We start from the raw sequence: 21,646 nt of genomic DNA on the forward strand, positions 1-21,646 counted from the left end.
ACTTCTAAGCTGTTACTAACTGCAGTATTACTAGGTGCACTCTTGGCTTGGGCTAGAAGTAGTATTGCTTTAAAAGAGCTGGAGATGGTGTTAAATATTAGTGGAAAGATTAATAGAGTTAGTTATAACTAATAGAGTACATTTCTAGCCTTCTACAATTTAAAATCTTCCCTGTTTTTCCTCCCACCCAAAGTTTTATATTGATCTTGCTGCATGTGTTTCTAGAAAAGCTGAAGCAGGCGAACAGAATGTGTGTTTGGCTGCTTCTGTAAATTCAGCTTTGGCTATGTGTGTAGTAGTGTGGGGAAAGAAGTCTTTCCTTTTCCTCTCAGAAAATATCAAATAAATCCCATTTATTATAGAGCAGACTATGAACTGTGATCATGAAATCTGTTCAAAATATTGGCATGAATTGCTACTCAGTGGCAGTGGCAGCAGAGAATCACAGCATGAGGTTTTTTTTTTCCTTTCCACTACGTATGTTTATCATTATTTGTAAGACACCATTGGATCATAATTTACATTTCAGTTAAAAAAAAAACAGAATGTAGCAAATATACATTGAAATAAATGTATTATCTGTCATTCTTGACTTTTCTAATTAGATTTCTCATAAAATTCATTTTTCATTTCAGTTGCAGAAAAACTGTACTTAGCCTTAACGAAGTCAACTAAGCTTGTATTTTCAACAAGAGCTGCTATGTCATTGATTAAATTCCATTTTCCACATTGAAGCTGATTCTGAAAACAGTGGGAAATGACTGTGACATTTCATAAATATTTTAGTTTTACATCTCGTTTTTATAGTGAGGCTTCAGTACATGTACTGGGAACGTAGAACTTCTGTTCTTTGTGGGTTTTTTGTAAGTTTGGAAATTTCCGTTAAGTAGTACCTTCATTTTTTATTTTATTATGTTAGTGCAGTATCTTACAGTGTGTCGTGTTGTTTTTTTCTTTCATTGTTGTGTAAGTAATTCATCCCTGCTTTAAAATATTGTGATCTGCAATGTGGGAGATTGTAAAAGGTAAATATTCCTCACTATATGCACTTTTCCTGTGTCCACACCTCTGAAGAGCTCTCTGAAGATCTCAGTTGTGTAGAGTGTCAGATAATTGAAGACAGTCCTGAACTGCAAGATTTTGATAATTACATACTGCCTGGGTTAGTATAGTTAGGAGTTAGCAGGAAGCAGCTTGGATGGATAGTTTTGCTGTGCTACTACTTCTCCCTTTTCAGCCTTCCTCTGCTTATTGCTCCAAAAGGAATGGCTGCATTGATTTAGGGAGAGGGGGCATCTTATGTGTTAGTGGTAGTCTCTGAACTTCCAACTTTTTCCTGTGTACACAGAAATAGAAAGATTGCAACTTGGTCCCAGTAATTTTGCCAAAGGCCATTCCAGTGCCTAAGGTCATAGGATTGTATTTCTGAAGGCGTGACAAGCACTTTTAATTTATTACAGTACATGTTGTTGTTAGGGGCAAAAGGATTTATAATTATATAACAAATCTTTATAATAGTTTCAAAGTATTTTATTATGAATCCCAATTATAGATACAGGAATTAAAAATGTTCTATATAATGTATAATATAGCACAGTATACTGTGGGAGTCTATTAAAGTGACTTATTAACATTTTGTGATATAACATAACAGTGAGTAGACTTGAATGATGTTGGGTATGTTAAAAATGGTGAACATAGAATCAGTCTTTTTGAGTTATATTTATTAAATCAAGTTGGGCAGATAGTCTTTTTTTCCCTGCTCCATGCCCTGGATGCACTTTATCCTTTTGTGGAGTACATCTTTTTTTCAGTTTAAATTTAATCTGTGCATTTCAGCTTTTCAGCTAATATGATTTCAAATGAAAAATCCACCAGTGTCCAATCCATTTCCCAATGTTTGTGACGTACCTTGATTTGTTTGGTTCTCTGCAGTTGAAGGTATTTCTGTGACTATTGGAAATGTATCTGGTAAAATGCTATTAAAGTGCATCTATAACTTTTTTTTCCCTTTATTTGCAATGTGTAACAAACTTTGTGAATGTCTATTGGGAAACAGAGTGAACAAAGGGGACATACCAGCTTAAAAGTATTAACAGCTATTAATTCTATGTTGTTGAACCATTACTGGTGAAAATGCGTTTCATAGTTTGGTCACTGAAAATAAATGTGTAATTATATATGTAGAATGGGATACTTGATTTTTGTCTCTGAATGTACGATGATGTTTCTGCTATTTAAAATGCAGCTAGCTCTCATCTATAAGGTGGAACCTTTACCTGAGACTAATTTGAACTCTAAATTCTTAAGATGTTAGAAGTTTAAAGGTCCTACAAGAATGAATTAGCTATTTTTTTTTCCTTACAACAGCAATTCAATTCAGCTGTATGATGTCCTCTTGGGAATTTTTCAGATTATTTTTAAAATTCATTATTACAGAGGTTGTCTTTCCTTGAGATTGTACCTGTGTTATTTAAAACAACTCCTAGCTGCTGAGAAAAGCTTTCAGTAAGGACTTGTAGTTGTGTTTTATAGGCTCCAATTTGTCAGTTTGGGCCAAAAAATCAAGAGTTTTATTGAAACGTTAAACTGTTGGTGTCATTGCACTGTGAACGAATAATAGCTATAAAAAGTTTTATTAAACTGAAACATGCTATAATTAAAATACATTTAATGATTAGTAATATGGTTGCTGTTCAAAGTGGCCATCCCATATGATATTGTTTTGAAACTTTCAGCAGTCTTTGGGGAAAGAGGGTAGATGTTTCACCTTAAGAGAGTAAGAGCCAGTAAAGAAATGTGTGTGCAAGTCTGTGTTTATTATATACCCTTTAACTATTTGATTAAAGAAGAAATCACAGCGGTACACAGATGCTTTAAGCATTACATCAAATGGTCCTTTATAGTTTTTATTTTGGAATTACGATAACCACTAAAAAAATCTTTCTACCAAAGAGGGTTTTAGTTATGCTTCCTGATTTATGTTTCTTATTGATGGGCATAGCAGAGCTGATGTCTGATCTTTGCAACAAAGAAATGAGAGAGTATAAAACATACAGAGATTACTAAGACAGATTCCTCAGTTTTTCCATATTTGTTTTGTTATGCTGTAGAAAACATTGCGCAGTACTGAATTAGAGTAAGGGGAATGGTCTGGTAAATGCAATATGTAAAATGTCTGCTGAGAGTGTTTGAGTTACACACAATTAAGCAACCGCACACTATCAAAATAAGTATTGCAGCCCTGTGAAATTTTGTTTGTGCAGAATACAAACTAAGTAAACTGTTAGCTTATTGCATTATCATTTATACTGTGATAAGAGATGACAAATGAATTGGACAAATAAATTTTCATGACAGCTTTGCGAGGATTGCCTAATTATTTTAATGTTGTGAGAGCCACTATATTGGAATTGATAAGTGTTAAGGGGTGAGAAGTTTGAAGCAGTCTGTAACAGAATTATACTCATGAATGTACTAAAAAAATGTTTTCCATAGCTACTTAGCCTGTGCTTGAAATCTGTGGGTTTGTATGTGGATGTGAGCTTTGTTTTTATCATACAAACTCAGTATCACCACTACACACATGCTATTTCCAGCACATATTTTTAACATCACTTTCCATAATTTCAAATCGATTTTGCTATTATATAATGCCTTGGTGCGTCATGTACGACTGTAGTGGTGTGATGGTTCATGATAGTTTTATAACTCCCAGATTTTTTTTCAGTTTTGTTGATCTAAAAAGCATTAATAATAAAATTTTCTGCGCTTTGTCAGTGTGCTACAAATGATCTTCAGTATTCTGAGTTTTACTATCCTAGAGTTGATTTGTGTTGTTTGATTTTTTTTCTGTTTTTCACTTTTACTTGCTGAAATGTTCCTTTATGAAAAGCAGGTGGCATTACAATATACAGCATTGTTATTTGTGTGATGAATTGACCCATGGCGTTATATAATATCAAAATTCAAAACAAAAAAGATCACGCATATACTGTATTACTGTATTTGAATAGAGGAGTTCATATGCAGAATACCAGAATCCACATTTTGTTATGTGCATGTTTGCCTGTGTATGTGTGGTGTTGTGTAAAATGATGTAACAGATAACATTTTTTGTTCAGAGATTTTCTGTTCAGAGATCTGTTCCCCAGCTTTGTCAGTAGTTTGCTATTTACATGTATATTGTGATGTTCTAACCACTTCTGTTTTGGTTAAATTTTGTAATAATAGTTATAATAGAAAAAGTTCCGTTCTTTTCTCAACATCATCTGCCATATGTGCTTTGGTCCTTGACCTTTAAATTCAGGCTCCTTTCTTGTATTTGTTTTTTTGTGAAAATGGAGTAACTTTTTTTTTCCTCTCATGATTTAACCCAGCAGGCAGTTAAGCACCCCATAGCCATTTGCTCACTCTCCCTGAAGTGGGATGGGGGAGAGAACTGGGGGAAAAATAAAATAGAACTATTGGGTTGAAATAAAAGCTATTTTTTAAGGCAGAAAAGTAAGAAAGAAAAGGGAGAAAAAAATCGCGGTGATGACTGCATGTATATAGTATGTAGTGTGGCTCTACTCTGCTGCCAGAGGAACTGAGAAAAATGCACTCATTCCCAATGAGGCTAATTTGGCCTTTCAGTAGTTAGCTTCTGGATGTGCCTGTCACTGCAGAGATACAGATGAGTTCTGCCCCTTTATAACTTGATGGCCTTAAGGTATGCTGTACACCAGCATCCACTTGGGCCTTTTGCTCCGCAGTTCTGATATGTCAGACCATCAAATCCAGTCTGATAAACCCAATTGTCCCTTTTCTCCACCTGTCTGAAGGCAGGGCTGCTCTTCTTCTGGTTATTTTGTTACTCATTTCTTGTGAATGCAAACTTTAAGGCTCATTATCAAAGTCAAAAATGAGATCAGACCGTTTTCTCTGTCTGGGAAACTGCCTGCTGGAACTTGGAGTGGCCATTTTCCTGGAAGACCAGCCTTTTTCAGTTGTTTTACTTACAACTCATATACCCATACCTCTAGGGTCAAAGTAGATTTTCCATTCCTCTTACTTATATCCTCTCCATGTTCACAAAGATAAAACCACAGAGTGGCACATGGTGAGTATATATTTCCTCCCCCGAGCAGAATGCTTACTTCTAATAGCAGAGACAGTAGTCCATACAGGTGAGGAATAGGACATAATGTCTGAATTGCCGGCACTCCTGGGACAGTTTCTTCACAGCTGAAACATGTGCCCATAGGAAGAAGAGAAGTTTTCTTTATGTCATCAGAGTAGGCTGGCCACTTCATCCGTTTTTGGCTTTTTGCAGTCTTTCCAGGTCAGTACTGCCAGTGTGTTGGCATGTGGTGATGGTGCACTCTGTACACATTTCTGCCACATTAGTCGTGAGCACTTAATGTCATCTAGATCTTGATGTAACTGTTCATTGTCTAGGTTAGCAGTATAGCTCACCTCCACCACAACTAATGCCCTTGGGTACTGATTTTCTCCATGCTGGTCCACTTGTCCAGATAACATACCAAATCCTTCTTGAAGGGATATCTTTCATGGCTGACAAAAGACACCTCCATAGGATGAAGGCTCGTTCCCCTTTTCCAATCACTTTGTCAAGCAGTGTTGAGAGATATGACAACCTCTGATTCAGGACTTAAAAGGATTAACTCAGATATTTGAAAGAAAATTTACGCTTTTGCTTTTGCTTTCACAAATTATGTGAAAGAACTGCTCAGTATTAAAATAATTATCCTCCATACCTGCCAAGGTAGATGCTTGGGTGGATTGTTTGGCATACAACCAAAGCTGAAGGTAATTCCATATTGTTAAATGTTGGTGTAGACGTACTGTGAATTGAAGAAACCACAGCAGAGGATGTGGAATTTGAGAGATAGTCTTTGAAGAGCACAGTTTTCAAACTGTGAGATTCCTTCTGCTTGGCTAGCTTTTTGGGGAAAAATGCACAACATTGAAAAGTCATTACAGAAGACTCACGCAGTCTAGTATTTGAAGTGGTTCATGCTTAGCTGCTCCTTGGCTTGTAATTCTCATTTCCTGTATTTTTTCTTCCTTTTGCTTTCTTTTTTCACCTTTGTTTCTGCTCTTAATCATACATTGCAACCCTTCTGCATTCATTTCACCTCATGTTTTGCTTTTGAGCTCCAACATACATTAATTTGCATGAATCTTCTTAGACAGATCTACATTGCACTGATCTATGAAGTGTTCAGTTACAAGATACATTGCTTTTATGCAAAACAGTTGCAAATGAAAGTTCAGTGACAGATGAAGAATAAAGATGTGACTATTAAAATTACAAAGTCAGTAAGAGATGAAGTCTTGTGTTTTTCTTGTTGTCTTTCTAAATTTTTGTCACATTTATCTGTGAATTCTGACATTTGATAGTAGGATCACCTCTCCTCTCCCAAAAAATAAATTGTTGAAGAATATGTTTTAAATGAAAATTCTCTTCACTTTCTAGTCACTTTTTTAGAATGAATTCCATATTACAGTAATTGCAGAAAGATAACTGCAGAAATAAATGTGTAAGAAATATTTCAAATGTAATCAGAAAACAAATGCTTGATGCAGATTTATTGCAGGTCATATAAAATCTGATTTTAAATAGATGCAAATGCTGTTATTAGTTAGTTTATATTTTTATTTAAAGTTTGAAAACCATATTTGCACCTTTGAAACATACGAGTGCCAACAAATTTCTTTGACTAATTGTGTTTTCAGGCTTAATTGTTTAATGTGTTGCCTGCAAACACCCACTTACTTCTATCAACTGTGCTTCTACATTTTGTTAAATTTATGTTCCTGTTTCATTGTCACTGGAAACTTAGATGGGAACTTGGTCAGTGCAGGTCTTGCAGGTCTTTGGTGTTCTGACAGCAAGCACATAGTATTAATGCTTACTTTCTTGAGGCATATGATGTTAACTTGCTTTGTGTAAAATTGCTACACTCCCAGCTGATTTATGTGAGCAGAAAAAGATTAAAACTAAGGCAGGTGAGATGCAGTTGTGGTTCAGGTCTCACTCTTGCCTATTTGTGCTTGTCTTGTTAGCTCTGGATAAAACAGGTCCAAAGCAGATGTGTGAATGACAGCTTTTTGGAGCACTTCCTCTTATTCCCAGATGAACGGCATATGTGTTAACATGCATAAACTGGTACAGATGATGGAAAAGGCAATATGGCAATTTAAGTTTATTTTAAACTTCTTATAAACTTCTTATGTCATGATTTCTGGAAACTACACAGATGCTACTGTAAACAGATTTCTGTGCAGCTGATTTCTGTCACTTGGAAGACTAATGCTCTAGTTCTGTCAAAAATGAGAAAAGGTGGTTTCAGAGGTTTTGGTATTGTTGGCTGTGGTTTTGTTTGCTTTAATAAAATTGTTAGTTTTACTGACGTGTTCCAAGTAGATACGGATCACTTCATCTTACCTCAGTTATTTAGTTTCAGTTCCAGTTTATTCTAGGCCGCTGACTTCTGTTACTCAGATTTGCTAGGCAAAATGTGAAATAAGGCACAACGCATACATTTTGGGTTCTCATGAAATGCTTTGAACTGTTTCACTACTGTGGTTGTCCTGAGGGAAAAAGTGTTGTATCATAGTTGTATCATCTTGTTCTTCTATTGAGATCAGGTGGAGCATGTACAGGAATTCTTGATATTCCTGTGTTTGGAGAAAGCTGAAAAGTCAGCAGATCAAAATGCTTTTCTGTGGTACTAGTTTCTGCCTCAGTGCTTGCTGAAGTATAATATTAGGAGATGAAAAACTTATTTTCTTATTTCAGATTTTTACCTAAATGAGAAGGTGGTTCATACATGTTTGGAAGTCCATTGTTACACTTCCTTTCACTTCACAAGTGACACAAACCTTGCTACGCTAGTTCATGGTTTTGCTCTGAGTGGTTTGGCTTGTATAACTCTCCTTTTCTGATGCACAACAGGGCAGACCCTTCCTCAGAATCCCCTTCCTTCATTTTGCAGGAGTAAGAGCAGTTTTGTTTCTAGCCTTTCTTCAGATGTGGTTCTATTATAAAATAGAGCTTTTGCAAGTCCTTGTAGGAAAAAAATAAAAAATAAACAATTCCAGAGATAATTTCTGACTAAAAGAGTCATGATATTGGTAGTTGGGCACAGGACGTTATTCCTTCTGGCAGGGGTGATTCCAAGTGGTTCCATTCGTAGCTCTTAACCATTCATGTGGTAAGCAACAGCACTCCAGAAACACCTAATAAACAATAACTCTGTCTGGTCATGGAGATGTCTAACTTCCCTATGAGGAAATGTAAACTAGACTTCCAATCCCTAATTCTCCATTCTTCCTAAATCTCTTACTGTTCCCTTTCCTGGATTTGAGAGATCTGTAAGAATCTGAAAACTATGTGAATCCTACAGAATGTAGAAATGGTGTCTGCTCCTCCTCTTAAATGTTGACTGATACTTTGAATAGCCAGAATTCTGACCTCTATGACAGGCATAATCAACAGACTGTTCTGTGAAGGAATACCCTGACAACCCCATACCCTTCTACATACTTTTCTTTGGTGACACAACATGCACCATTTTCAGCATTTCAGGTTACCTTATAATTTTCCCACAGCCCTAAATTTCATTCACAGGAGATGCATGGCAGGTGAATTAGAGGAATCTAGCTCTGAGGAGTGAAGACTTCATAGTGCGCTGTGTGGACTGCTGCTTCCTCTTGTTTTATCTGGAGCGTGTGCTCTGGAAGTGGAACTGGGGGTTGTATAAGAGAGCACCATGCAAAACTGCCCTTTAGGTCCACAGTTTTAGTACAGGTTGTGGAAGGAAATGTAACAACTTTAAGATATTTTTACTAAGGAGATTTCTGCCAGGGTTGTTCTGTAGAAAAACTTGAATAATGTGGTTAACTCACAGTTCTGTTCTTCTGAAAACTGCATTCTTGAGACATAATTGGCTCAATTGGATTATTTGTTTAGCGTTGCATAACTCAAGATTCTGGCCTCCCAGACACATCAAAATCAAAGTTTCATGCAATATTGGAAATTCAAAGAACTTTCTCAGCTGACACGGATAAGTAGGGCTTCAAAACAGTTTCATAAAGAGTATTTTTCTCCAGGGATTTGAATTTCTTTGTGGAAGAAGAATTGAAGGAAATTACTTCAGACAAATAGATTCTGTCATGGGGGAAAAATGAATTGTTTAGTGTTAGTTTATTCTTTCTCCAGCTCATAGATCTCCCTCCTTTTTCAGTCTGCTTTCTCCTAGCAAAGAAAACCATCATTTAAAATCACATCACTGACTGGGAAGATTATCAAGTTGGAATGAAATTCCTCTTGATTTTATGCTAATCAAGTAGCTATTGGTTATTTGAATGTGACATTTATCCTAAGCTTCAAGTGGTTAAATCAGGTCATCACATGAAGAAAACTGAAGCTGGAAGGTCTTTGAAATAGAAATCTCTCAACTGAAGAATTCCATGAATAGATCTGAAAGATGTTTCTCTATGTAGAGCAAAGACAGAATCCCTGCAGAAGTCACCTCTGTCATCTTGGATCTTAAGTACTTCGCTGTTCTTCATATTTTATGCCATCCAAGTTATTAGCAGAATTTCATCAATGGCAGCATCAGAACTTCAGTAGAAATCTTATTATAATCTGAATGCATAATGATCATTCGTGTCAGGCCTTCCAAATCCAATGACCAGTAATTCAGAGACTGCTTTCATTGCATTTAGTGATACCTCTTTTCTCCCTCCTCAAAGCTTTACCAGTATGAGAACTGTCTTGAAGACTTCAGTAAAGGCTTTACTTTACTCTAAGTTCATAGAGCAGATGATCTCAATCCTTGGGCTTTTTGCATCTGTCCCTATTAGACCACACAGTAACACCTGAATCTTGTTAAGCTTTATCACGCTGATTGTGTGTGGCTGATAACTTACACTATTTTTCATATTAATTATTCAGTGATTTTGGTAATTGTTTTCCTAACCCCTTGTTTGTCCCAAGGAATTGACTGCAATCTGTAAGTCAGTAACAGTTCAGTCCAGCAACAAATGGTAATTTCTTCTGCACAACCAAATTCTACTTCAAGTTTAAGATATCAGATATTCATGTCATTCCACATCTGTTCTAGAAAGCTTTTTTAAAAACCCAGACAAACCTAGGATTTTTCTTCCATTATTTATTCCATCAGCTAAATAAAAAGTTCGGTGGTTCCTGTAAACAGTCTAAACAGTCTGTTTAAAGGATCTGTTGATCCAGAAGATAAATCTTGTTTGATGGCCCACTGGGTTTTTATAACATTTAGCCTTCAGAAATTATCTTCTCTGAAGAGGTAGACGCAAATAGTTTTATATGTAGGATGACAGAATATTGAAATCTGTGATGATGGATAAAATACTATAAAGAAGTTAAAAGCTGGAAACTATTGGAATTTTCTGGTGGCTTTTGATGACCTGTTTTATCAGCATATGGGTTGCATAAGAGGTTTTCATACTCTGAAGTCAGTGTCACTGTAGGCGTGCAGGCTGAACTATCTCAAGATGAGTAATACATTGTCCCACATTGTCCCAGTGACTGTTGTGTCAAAAGATTATACTACCATAAACAAAAGCACAATTGGATTAAAATACTACAAGGGTCATAACTGAAAAATACTCAATAATACCATTTTGTTAATGTATTTACCTGTAAAATAACAACATACTACTGGTCATTAAGTTAAGAGATAGTTCAGTATTCGATACTGAAATCCATACAGTTGGTTTTTGCCTGTTTTTCCAAGTCCAGAGAAGTTTGTTTGAAATCTCCTCCTACTGCTTAATGCATCAGTTTCTTCATAATAAGTGCTTCAGTTCTGAGACCTCACTTACTCAGTGTTCAGTTCATATCCCTTTTCCATCTGTGTTCCCTGGATTTGCTTTTGCAAAATGAAGGAGTTTTGTCTTTCAGAGCGGGAAGGTCACAGGAAGCGATTCAGGAAGTGTCATTGACCTTACACTGGATGATGAGGATGATGTCTCTTCTCAAGGTAAGTGTAAAAGATTTTCCTGACAGCTGGGACAGTTGAGCTGCAAGTATTATTTCGTGCCCTTGAATGATAGGAAGGAGTTTCAGTTCAGTGTTTTTTATTCTCTGCTGTTTCTGTAAAGCAGGGCGGTGACTAGAGAATTCTGATAGGCCTTAAACAAAAGGAGTTCTGCTTAGTATAAAATACTGTCTTTAAGGTTTTGCCTTTTTCCTTTAAGAGATGTTGCTTTCTATGTTTAAATCTGTTAGAAATAAATAATCTGAAGTAATTTGAGAAGTTTAAACTATTACATTTTTAAAACCTCCTCTAGACAGATTTTGTTGACTGAATAATTAAAGACTTTTTACAGTTGGCATTCAGGCATTAGATTGTTAGAATTTCTAATCCTTTTTTTCCTCCTAAATAAACAACTTTGTGTAAATAACAAATGAAGATCTGATCTGTTCTCTGCTTTGTGTCTGTGTGCCAACATTAAATACAGTTGTGCTTTTACATCCTTTGACAGTGCGGTTGCACCTCATTGCTCTGACTGCAGTGTTGCAAGCCCATTTTGTTGCATGGAAATTAGCCCCTCTTCTTTTCCATGTTGTGGTTTAGATTTTTAGTTTTGCTCTACACCTGCACCTCAGTAGTGATGATTTTCATTTTATGTTCATTTCCAGAAATCAAATTGTCCTTTCTCTCGAGTTCCATATTTTTAGTGAAGATGATATTTTGTTCATTTTGCATTGGAACAGTTCCTACATTACTTCTGACCTTAACTCTGTGCTTACTGTGTACTTCGTCTTCATTTTTCCTTGCTGATTTTTTATTTACACCACTAAATAACCTTTTGCTAGGGGTACCTAAATCGGTTATCTTTCCTAGTTTCTAGCTGGTAGAATCCTGACCTAGTTTCCACAGCTGGAATCTCAGCAGGACTCTCAATTTGTTAGGGATAAATGATCATGCTTCCATGTGAGATAAAAACAGAAAAATTCATGTTAGCCCAGACTGTCCTTGTTATCTGAATGACCCTTTTATAGGAGTAGTATGTCTGGATTCCTACTGGTTGGATCATGAGCACATCTTCTCTAGATCATGACTAAGAATGCACTCATTCAAATTATGCATCATTTAAATGATGCAGTGGCATTTATAGTGTGTAGAAATCTGTAAGTGACTATTCAAAGTGACTGTGTGTGTACATCTCTATAGTAATCTCTTGAAGGAATTTGCTGGACACTGAGAAGTCTCTCATACCAATATGAAATACAAGAAGATTGAACTAATCACAAGACCTGTTACTTTATGAAACAGCAGGAAATATCTCACTTTGTATTTTCAAAACAAGGATCTCTTCACTGCTTCTTCTATATGCTGCTTTGTTCACTGAAAGAAAATTGTTTTTGTCAAATGACTTCAGCAAAGTAGCTCAGCTTCAATCTACAGACGGGACAATGCAGAAAGTCTGCAATTTATTTTGTATTACTTTTGAAGTCATGAATTGTGTTAGGTTATCATACAAGAGTTTGTGAAGGGTACTGCTACTTTAAGCTGTCAGTAGCTGGTGTTAAAGACAGTGTGATCATCAAAATACTTTCCGCTTCCTCATAAATAAATAAACATCTTGAGCCACACTGCCATTAGCCCTGTTCTTGCATGTAACTTCATTAGCATACTTGATTGATAGTTTCTAAACATGTTCTTTAATATATTGCTGATATGTATTCTCAAGAGTGTAATATTTTCTATTTCTACATTGTGTGCTCTTTTCTAAACTAGTGGTTGCTGCATGTGCAGTTTTGTCAGGGCAAATCATTTTTGAATGGCTGCCCTTAAAACTTACTCTCAATTTTGTGTTCTCTAGTTTTTGGTGGTGCCTTATCTGCCCACTGTTAGTCTAATCTGGCTTAAAAATACAGCTTCCCAGTTCTCCTTGTGGACAAAAGGTCTGTTTACATACAGGTTTGCACTCAAATTGTTTTACGATGCCATATAGTGAAATACAAATACAGGTGCTGTATTTCTCAGTTCTCCCAGTCAGTGGGAGTCACATTGACAGTGTGACCCAATCAGTGGGTAAGTCATGTTGACAATGTGACAAAACAAAATTTAAAATCTTCTAAATTTTTTTAATAATAAAGCTATTTTCCTTTATTAAGAAAATAGTATGAAAATTCAAAACAGCAATAAATGGATGACTAACATATCAAACAAAGGAAAGAGTCAGCAAAAAAAAGGGTATAGGCACCAGGAGGAGACAAGAATTACTACTTAAAAAAATAAGTTTAACACAGCAATGTTTAAGCCCTTTTTAAGGTTTAGGCCACTCCTTTCTTGGTGGAAAAAATCAGGTTTTCAAATTACGCAGAAACCTCATAATGATAGAATGAAACATTATGGAGTATAGGATGGAAAATAATTGACATGATGAATGTGAGGAACTGAATGAAATTTTAACAGTTTGGTTTGCAGAATGAAAAGATGAAAGAAATGTGCTAGAAAATATTCTTTGATAATCTGAACGACAGGAAATGAACAGATCTGTGATGTAATAGTTCTGTTTGCAGTTGTCATTGTTATTGCTGTTTTGTTTTAAAGCAGAGGCCAAGAAGCAGAATCAGACACCTCCTACAGCACAGAGCATCCCTGCCCAGCCTTTGTCTCGCCCCCTACCACCTTTGCAGCCAAACCCTCTGCAGCAAACAGGCGTGCCAACAAGTGGGCCTTCCCAGACCACTATACATGTATTACCTACAGGTAACATCATTTCTGTTATTTTGTCTGTTATTTTGTTATGGGTTTGGTTGTTTTTTTTTCTGTAGATAATTGTTGGGCATTAGAATCATCTTAGAACTGATCAGTTCTGTGGACTCTTAATTGCTTGTATTCAGTTGTGATTTTTATCTTCTCCACAGCTATCAGACCTCAGAACTACTTTTATTTACACAGATCAGATATAGTAATCGTTGGGTTTTTTATGATCTTTTTTTTCTATATTTGGACTTATTAGCAATAGAGGATTAGGGTTTGTTTCTTTTTCTTCAGTCTCATTCTTTGAGATATTATTTTTATCTGTTCTGTTTGGAATTTGGATATATGCTGACATCGTTACTGTTTCAGGTGAAAATTACCATTACCATTTGTTTATGCTATTTTCCCCTTTCTTGCACTATCAGAAACAGATAGAATTTTGTGGCGATAGCTTTTATTTTGCATGTTCTGGGATTACATTCTAGGTTTTGGTTTGTCTCTCTTTTTCCAGCTCCGACAACAGTGAATGTAACTCATCGACCAGTGACTCAAACAGCTGCAAAACTTCCTATACCACGAACCCCAACTAACCATCAGGTGGTCTATACCACTATTCCCGCACCACCAGCTCAGAATTCTGTAAGAGGAGCTGTCATGCCAAGTCCAAGTTTAAGGCCAGTCAACCCACAGGCTGGAGGTAAGGGATTCTTTCTCCCAGGCACATTCTAGCACAGCAGAGCTTCATACATTCTGCCTAATGGATGTGGATTGTTTTGTGTTGTTGTTTTGTTTTGTTTTACAATACTAGTCCAAATTGGAGGTTATTTTTTTACTAACCTAAAGAATTGAGAAAATTTCCAGCTATTAAGAAATATTTCACACTACAACTACGTAAATGAGGAAAAAATGGAATGAAGTTATTTCACACACTGCTTCTGCTAACTCTGTATCTCTGGATGGCATTCCGAGTGCTTCACAAGATATCAGAAAGTAATGTCATGAGCACAGCTGTTCTGGAGGATGTTTTGTTATTAAGCTTGCAAGATTAAAATCTATATGTATGTAGTAAATAATGTTTGATTTCCCATCTGAAATTCCGTCATGATCTCTTATGTCCTGTGCCCAGCAAGTTTTCATATTTTAAGTCAAGACATAATTTCTCACCAAGTGCATCAGTTTCTGATGCGTGATTGTGTTTCTTTGTCTAGGTATGTCAGCAAGTTCATCTAAACTTTGCTAGCGTACTAGTGTCTTCCTATAGCAGAAAAATATATGAATTAAGAACTCTATCTTCACAATAAAAACCTTGATGTTAAATAGTAGTTTATATTTTGCTGTTAAGTGGGGGATTTAAACTGCTTTTTTAGCTCCCCACAATTTCTCTACTATGCTCCCCACAATTTCTCTACTATGCTTTTTCAACATGGTTTAACGTAAGTTTCTCTGTTCTGTTGTACAGACTGAGGTTACATTTATGTGACATCCAGGTAGTGAATTTTCTTAGACATCATCTATATAAGTCAGGCTCAGAACGCTGTGCTTGAACAGTGTGAGATTGTGCCTCTATAAAGTCCTCCAGATTTATGGTTCTGAATTCTTAGAAAAAAGAACATCCATGCATATTTGTAGCCATTTAATTCTAAGCATCTCTTACAACTAGGTTCACTTGCATTGCCTGGGGTTGTGAAAAATCAGCAGTGCTAGCTAAGCAGAACTTGATCAGACAGTTCTTGAGCGATGTCTATAGAATGTCAGGTTGTGAGGAAATAAGCATTCCTTTCAGAGTATTTGTTTGTATTTCTTAAACTCACAATACTGCTGCTCCACACACACTTGAGTCCATATTCTTCTTTTCAGAGGTACCTCTACATCTTGTGTTCCTGGTGGCAGAAGACCATAAAAGGCAGGATAACCTCAATCTACCTTAGTTTCTGTCACTGTTACTCTTAGCAGCAAGTCAAACCTGTGCAGTCTGTCTGCTGTTTTGGAAGGAGTTTTGAGTCACTTAATTATTTTAGTTGCATTTTCTACTTTGTACCAAATTTGTATCGCGCATGGAAGATTCTTAAGGTGTTGCTGAAGAACTTAGAATAGATAATATGCTATTTTAAAGCTTTCTGTAGGAGAACTTAATGAGTGTTTTTCAGATGAGATCAGACAACAGTAGATCTCTTTGTAGCGTTGTTCTGCTGGTCCATTGATAGAATCTGCTCAAAAATTCTCAAGAAGGTTTCCAATAAAAGTAAATAAGATTCAGGTTGACAGAACCGTGAATAACCTAATCAAAGAGCACTCTTCCGCTGGAGACTGGGCCACATCATCTCCAGAGATCCCTTCAAACCTGGACCTCTCTGTAATTCTGTTACTGTTAAAGGCATTTACATGAACATACTTTTCAAGTCAGAATATGATGCAGTACTGTTGCCTGATAAGCCAAATAATACATAAGAAACTGACAGTTCTTCCCTAATATTACGATTTCCATGTACCACAGGACAAGGACACCAGATTGTTGGCCTGAGCAGGTTGAAGATCAGTTTATATGGAATACAGATTATTTCAAGGCTTCACATTTGCATATCAGATATAGATGTTTCGCTTAATTGTAGCAAAAAAGTTATTACATTCTTTGATCTCTTTTATCTGACAGCTGTCAGCTGTACTTGACCATCTTTTAGCCCATTCTGGATTTTTAACCTTCCTTATCATATGGTTTTTTAATACAGAAATGCTGGTGATAATCTGTTTTGGTTTTCACTATCGTTGAAATTGTTTTTAGGGTCAGTAGCAGGTGCTTAAGTAGTAAGATCTCTCCACTCTTTTTTCAGGAAGATTGACTCATCCAGTGTGTTTTGTAGTGTTGTAGGTTTGTACTGCTACTTTAACCAAGTAGTTAGGTGTACCTGATCTTCACAAAGATGCACTCAGAAGCAATATTAACTGTGTACTTTATATGTTCTTAAGGTACTTCTGTCCATCTCTCTTCAGATTATTGTAATTTCCTGAGACAGAATCACATCATGCTAGAGCAGTGTTCTCAGTTGAATTTTCATACATAAGGAATAGCTAGTTTTTGATGACTTAATCCTGTAAGAGTTTCCAGTTTCATTAGCTTCTTAGATAGATGTGCTAATAGAAAAAAAAGAGATAAAACAGCTAAGATGAAACAGTAAGATTTAGCACTCTATGTGAGTTCACTGTCTCAGTCCTACAGTTTACTTGGATGTCTGACTCTCATCAGTTGTGTTAAAGCTGATGACTGTTTATAGAAAGAAATCATCAAAGAATCGGTGGTTTTGTGAAATGTATCACTCTATGAGCTACTCTTTCTTTCTGTTTTGAAGAATTGGAATGCTTGGATATCGTACATTTGGGGATCTGTAAGGAAGAGATTGCCCAAGATCCATTATTTTCTAGATAGAAATAGAAGAATCATAGAATCACAGAAAGTCAGGGGTTGGAAGGGACCTCAAAAGATCATCTAGTCTAATCTCCCTGCCGGAGTGGAAACACCTAGATTAGGTCACACAGGAACACGACCAGGTGGGTTTTGAACAACTCCAGAGAAGGAGACTCCACAACCTCTCTGGGCAGCCTGTTCCAGTGTTTTGTTACCTTCATTATGAAAGAAGCTTTTTCTCATATTTATGTGGAACCTCCTATGTTCCAGCTTGCACCCATTGCCCCTTGTCCCGTCCTCTTTACACTCACCCTTCACATACTTATAAATGTTAATGAGGTCACCCCCCATTCTCCTCTTCTCCAAGCTAAAAAGACCCAGCTCCCTCAGCCTTTCATTGTCAGAGGGATGCTTCACTCCTTTAATCGTCTTTGTGGCTCTGCAACTGGACTCTTTCAAGCAGTTCCCTGTCCTTGAACTGCGGGGCCGAGAACCGTACACAATATCCCAAATACAGTCTCACCAGGGCAGAGTAGAGGGGGAGAAGAACCTCTCTCAACCTAGTAACCACACCCTTTCTGATACACTCCAAGATGCCATTGGCCCTCTCATGGTCATCCTGCTGTCCACCAGAACCCCTAGGTCCCTTTGCCCTATGTTACTCTCCAGCAGGGTACTCCCTGACCTATACTGGTACCTGGGATTGTTCTTGCCCAGATGCAAGACTCTCTGCTTACCCTTGTTATATTTCATTAAATTTCTCCCTGCCCAACTCTCCAGCCTGTCTGGGTCTCACTGTATGGCAGCACAGCCTTCTAGTGTGTCAGCCACTCTCCCAATTTTGTGTTATCAGCAAACATTGCTGACAGTCCACTCTATTCCCTCATCCAAGTCATTGATTAATATATTGAATAGTACTGGTCCCAGTACCAAACCTTGAGGGACTCCACTAGATACAGGCCTCCAAATAGACTCTGTGCCATTGACCACAACTCTCTGGTTTCTTTCCTTTAGCCAGTTCACAGTCCACCTCGCTACCCGATTGTCCAGACCACGCTACACCAAGATAGACCACATCCACTGCTTTACCATCATATACCCACCTGGTTATAGAGTCGTAGAGTCATAGAAAACTTAGAGTTGGAAGGGACCTTTAAAGGTCATCTAGTTCAACTCCCCTGCAGTGAACATGGACACCCACAGTTAAATCAGGTTGCTCAGAGCTTGATCCAGCCTCACCTTGAAAGTCTCCAGGAACAGGTCATCAACCACATCTCTAGTCACCCAGTTCTAGTGCCTCATCACTGTCACTGTAAAAGCCTTTTTCCTTATGACCAACCTAAAGCTACCCTCTTTAAGCTTGAAGCCCTTTTGTTATGTCTTTGTAAAAGGATATCAGGTTGGTTAAGCGTGATTTCCCTTGGTGAAGCCATGTTGACTGCCCCTAATGATCTTCTTATCCTTGATTTGCATAGAGACAGCACCAAGGATAGGCTGTTCCATTACCTTTCCAGAAACAGACATGAGACTGACTGGTCTATAGTTACCTGGGTCCTCCTTCTTGCCCTTTTTGAAGTCCGGAGTGACATTTGCTTTCCACCAGTCCTCAGGCACCTCTGCTGTTCCCCACAGCTTACCATACATAATGGAGAGTGGCCTAGCAATGAACTTCACCAGCTCCCTCAGCACCCACGGGTTCATCTCATCAGGACCCATGGATTTATGGATGTCCAGATAGCTCTATTGGTCTTGAACCCAGTCCTCATCAACTGAGGCAAATTCCTCCTTTATCCTGACTTCCTCTGGGTGCTCAGGGGTATAGGGTTCTTCAGGACAACCTCCAGCAGTATAGACAAAGAAGGCATTCAGTAACTCTGCCTTCCCTGTGTCTTCTATCACCAGTGCACCCACCATTCATCAGTGGACCTATGCTGCATCTAGGGTTAGTTTTATCTGCAATGGAGATAAAAATCTGCAATTTGAAGAAGCCCTTTCTGCTGCCCTTGATCCTTCTTACAAGGTTTAATTCTAAGGAGGCCTTAGCTTTCCTAGTTACCTCCCTATATTCTCTCACAATAGTCTTATATTCCTCCTAAGTGGCCAGCCCTTCCTTCCACAATCTGCAGACTCTCCTCTTCCATTTGAGTTTGCCTAGCAGTTCCATGTTTAACTATGCAGGTCTCCTGGCTCCCTTTCTTGACTTCCTGTCCATTGGGATGCTCTGATCTTGAGCTTGGAAGAAGCAGTCCTTGAATGCTAACGAACTATCTTGGGCCCCTTTGCCTTCAAGTACCCTGTCCCATGGAATTTCTTGAAGATGCCACAGTTGGCCCTACTGAAGTCTAGAGTTGTGATTCTGCATGGTATTCTGTTCCTGCCACGTGAGATCCTGAACTCTGCCATCTTATGATCGTTGCAGCCAAGGCTGCCCTCAACTTTCACCACTTCAACCAGACCTTCCTTGTTAGTGAGAACAGTATCCAGCAGCACTCCTCTCCTAGTTGGTTCATCCACTGTTTGTATCAGGAAGTTATCATCAGTGTACACAGTCTTCTGGACTGTGGATGGCTGGCTGAGTAGGCCTAGCAAATATCGGGCTAGCTAAAATCCCTCATGACAACCAGGGCCTGTAATTGTGAGGCTGCTATCAGCTGCCTGTGGAAGGCCTCGTCAAGTTCCTTATCTTGATCAGGTGGCCCGTGATAGACACCCACAACAGCATTACCTTTGTCAGCCTGCCCCTTAATTCTCACCCACAAACACACAATTCACTCCTCATCTCCCCCTGGACAGGACTCAGTACACTCTAGTTGCTCTCTAACGTAAACAGCAACTCCACCACCTCGCCTTGCTCACCTGTCTTTGCTGAGAAGGGCATAGCCATCCATGACTACATTTCAGTCATGTGATCTGTCCCACCATGTCTCTATAACCTTGATGTTGGACTTGATGATCTTGAAGGTCTTTCCCAACCTTAGAATTCTGTGATTCTATGATTCCTACCTACCTGTCTGGAAGATCAGCAGTAGGTAGTAGTCTATCAAGTGCACCAGGCAGGGGAGTGCCCTGATGATATCCCTAATCTGGGCTCCAGGTAGACTGTAGACTTCCCTATTTTGAGAGTCAACACTGCATACTAGGCCCTCTGTTCCCTTCAGGAGTGTGTCACCAATAACTAGAATCCTTCTCTTTTTCCTTGTGGAAGAGGTTATCACGTTGCAGGAAGGCATATCCAATTGAGATAAGACCTCTGGAGCAGGTTGCCTATCCTCCTCTTTGACAGCTAGTTCCTCCTGTAGGACCTGTTCTGCAAGGTTTAACTGGAAAGGTGGGGGAGGTCAGGAGTGGATTCACTTGCTTCCTGGAGCAGGGACTTGTCTCCATTCCTCCCAGTCTCTGAGGTCCTTCCCCAACTGCCTGGTGACAAGAGGGGAGGGGATCCTCCAGATTACCTGGAGCCTCAACCTGTCCTCTCTCTCAGGGTCCACCAGTCAGTCTCTCTCTCACACTCTCTGATACTCCCCAACATCTCCACTTCATCCTTCAGCTCAACCTCTAGGCTGGGCAGATCATTCAGCAGTTCACATCTGACACAGATGTTGTCTTTGCTCCCCTCCATTACAAGAACATGCTAGGCAACCAATAACAATGAGCAGAAAAGCACTGAGCTCATAAAACCTGTATGTCCCATCAGTAAATGGGCAAAATATTACTTAAGAGAGAGAAATGTAGTATAAAATTTGTAGCTGCTTGGTATTTTGCAAGAGTTCTGGATATTAGGTATGAAGCTATAAAATTACCTAGTTTACTCCTGCCAGTCCGGTCAGTTTGCTATGAAATGGCAATTCCTGTGAGTAGATATTCATAGTGGTGTCCATTCTGTGAGCGAAGCTTCTTGGACAGTGATGTAATCTTTTCTGGTTTTCATACCATCCTAGCATACACAGCTTCCTAGCATTTGAATGCTGAATGGTTGTCATTCTGCTGCTGCAGCATTTATGTTCTCCTTGAATCCTGAAGTGATTGGATTTATTTATTTATTTTTGTAAAGCTCAAGCTGCCTGAATCTCCCCCACTTCTCCTCCCCCATTTCTTTCATACTACAAATGACAAAAACATCATTCTGCCCCTTCTGCAGACATTAGCACGTGTTTTCTTTTACAGCGTAGAGGAACAGAAAGTGGTTTTGGCTTAGTACAGTAATTAGTCTGATGGCAGTTTGAGAAGGATGTGTCAGTTTAAAATTTGGTGTCAGCCAGCTGAGTGAAGGAGTTTGGCTTCCAGTGTTCTGTTTTGCTGATTTAAAATATTCAGTACTCAGAAATGTTCCTTGTGCTTCTTACTACAGGCATGACAGTACGAATGCCTCAAACAACTGCATATGTTGTGAACAATGGACTAACTCTCGGATCTGGAGCACCTCAGCTTACAGTGCATCATCGACCACCACAAGTGCATGCAGTGAGTACTCTCATTT

At 38.2% G+C, this 21,646-nt stretch overlaps 1 protein-coding gene across 5 annotated transcripts in view; it reads left to right on the forward strand.

Annotated features, from left to right (window-relative positions):
• The window catches only part of LOC122190075 (activating transcription factor 7 interacting protein), a 152,651-nt gene that overhangs the window by 69,750 nt on the left and 61,255 nt on the right, over nt 1-21,646 (forward strand). For 3 of the 5 annotated variants that reach the window (XM_042889777.1, XM_042889778.1, XM_042889779.1), the window contains exons 11-14: nt 10,955-11,033; nt 13,617-13,775; nt 14,281-14,466; nt 21,518-21,630. In XM_042889777.1, coding sequence (XP_042745711.1) covers nt 10,955-11,033; nt 13,617-13,775; nt 14,281-14,466; nt 21,518-21,630 — 537 coding nt within the window. The remainder of the gene's footprint in view (nt 1-10,954; nt 11,034-13,616; nt 13,776-14,280; nt 14,467-21,517; nt 21,631-21,646) is intronic. The other 2 variants (XM_042889781.1, XM_042889780.1) reach the window with 1 other exon arrangement.

Source organism: Lagopus leucura, unplaced genomic scaffold (genome assembly GCF_019238085.1).
Source record: "Lagopus leucura isolate 7727_CA_CO unplaced genomic scaffold, USGS_WTPT01 Super-Scaffold_100159, whole genome shotgun sequence".
In the NCBI taxonomy this organism is placed as follows: domain Eukaryota; kingdom Metazoa; phylum Chordata; class Aves; order Galliformes; family Phasianidae; genus Lagopus; species Lagopus leucura.